This window comes from Schistocerca americana, chromosome 6, assembly GCF_021461395.2.
Source record: "Schistocerca americana isolate TAMUIC-IGC-003095 chromosome 6, iqSchAmer2.1, whole genome shotgun sequence".
NCBI classification, from domain to species: Eukaryota; Metazoa; Arthropoda; class Insecta; order Orthoptera; family Acrididae; genus Schistocerca; species Schistocerca americana.
In genome coordinates, this window is record NC_060124.1 from 633,953,945 (window position 1) to 633,955,007 (window position 1,063).

At 43.1% G+C, this 1,063-nt stretch overlaps 1 protein-coding gene across 1 annotated transcript; it reads right to left on the bottom strand.

Annotated features, from left to right (window-relative positions):
• Positions 1-201: 201 nt before the first annotated feature.
• LOC124620354 (molybdenum cofactor biosynthesis protein 1-like) lies at positions 202-636 on the bottom strand. The gene has a single exon (XM_047147026.1). It carries the CDS (start codon positions 634-636, stop codon positions 202-204), a length of 435 nt encoding a protein of 144 aa, XP_047002982.1.
• Positions 637-1,063: the final 427 nt, after the last annotated feature.

Sequence of the window (1,063 nt, forward strand, 5' to 3'; positions counted from 1 at the left end):
CACATTTTGAAAAGCTTTTATAAATGGGCAACTTGACAAATTATTTTTAATTAAGTTTCTCTCTTTTTCGAAATTAAAGGTGCAACTCATATTCAGGCCAATTCGATGTGTATATAATTTATGATAACTATGAACAGACTTTGAAATTTGCCTACATCACACCAGGTATACTTAACTTATTTCACTGCCCCACACAGATGCTCATGTCCGGTGGAAGTCTCCTCTAGTTCCCCCACTTTTGGCCACAAGCATTATTTCAGATATCACAATGTCATGACTCACAGCTTTGCACATATCGTACACTGTTAAGGCAGACACCGATACAGCAGTGAGAGCTTCCATCTCCACACCCGTCTGCCCTCTACACTTTGCCGTGCCAGTTACAATCACACAGTTGAGAGCAGAGTCCAGTTCAATGTCCACAGCCACAGAGGATAAAGATATGTTATGACACAGAGGGATAAGGCTGGACGTCTGCTTGGACCCCACAATTCCCGCCAGGCTAGCAATGCTAAGTACGTCACCTTTCTTCAGGCCATTTTCTCGTACGAGTTTCATCAGTTCGGGTCCCACAAAAACCTTTGCTCGTGCTGCAGCAGTCCGTTCTGTCACCAGCTTCGAACCCACGTCGACCATTTTCACCCTGCCGGTCCGGTCAACATGAGTCAGACTTCCGGACTGTGCTCCCAAACTGCAGAAACGGCAAGAGAAGACAGAGGGCTGTGCTCTGTGTGTTTGTCTTGTTAGGAGTCCTGTATTGCACATAATGCTTGGGGTACAGGGAAGCAAAAGAAACTGTTTTCTATATTCAGTCACTACACTCAAATTATGTGACAACAACTGAGACATCTGTGTATCCGACACAAACTGGGGCGAAATATTGGTATCTGAGAAGAAGTACTTTTGAAAATCTTGTTTCTGAAGGTTTAACAACTTCCGACTTTGTGCCTTCACAACATCACTACAGCCATCAAGTTCAGTGCCACCTGGAACAAAAATACAAGCTGTAACAAAGAACTCTTCATAATCTGAAAATAGGTTAACTACAAAAGAATTTTTAAGC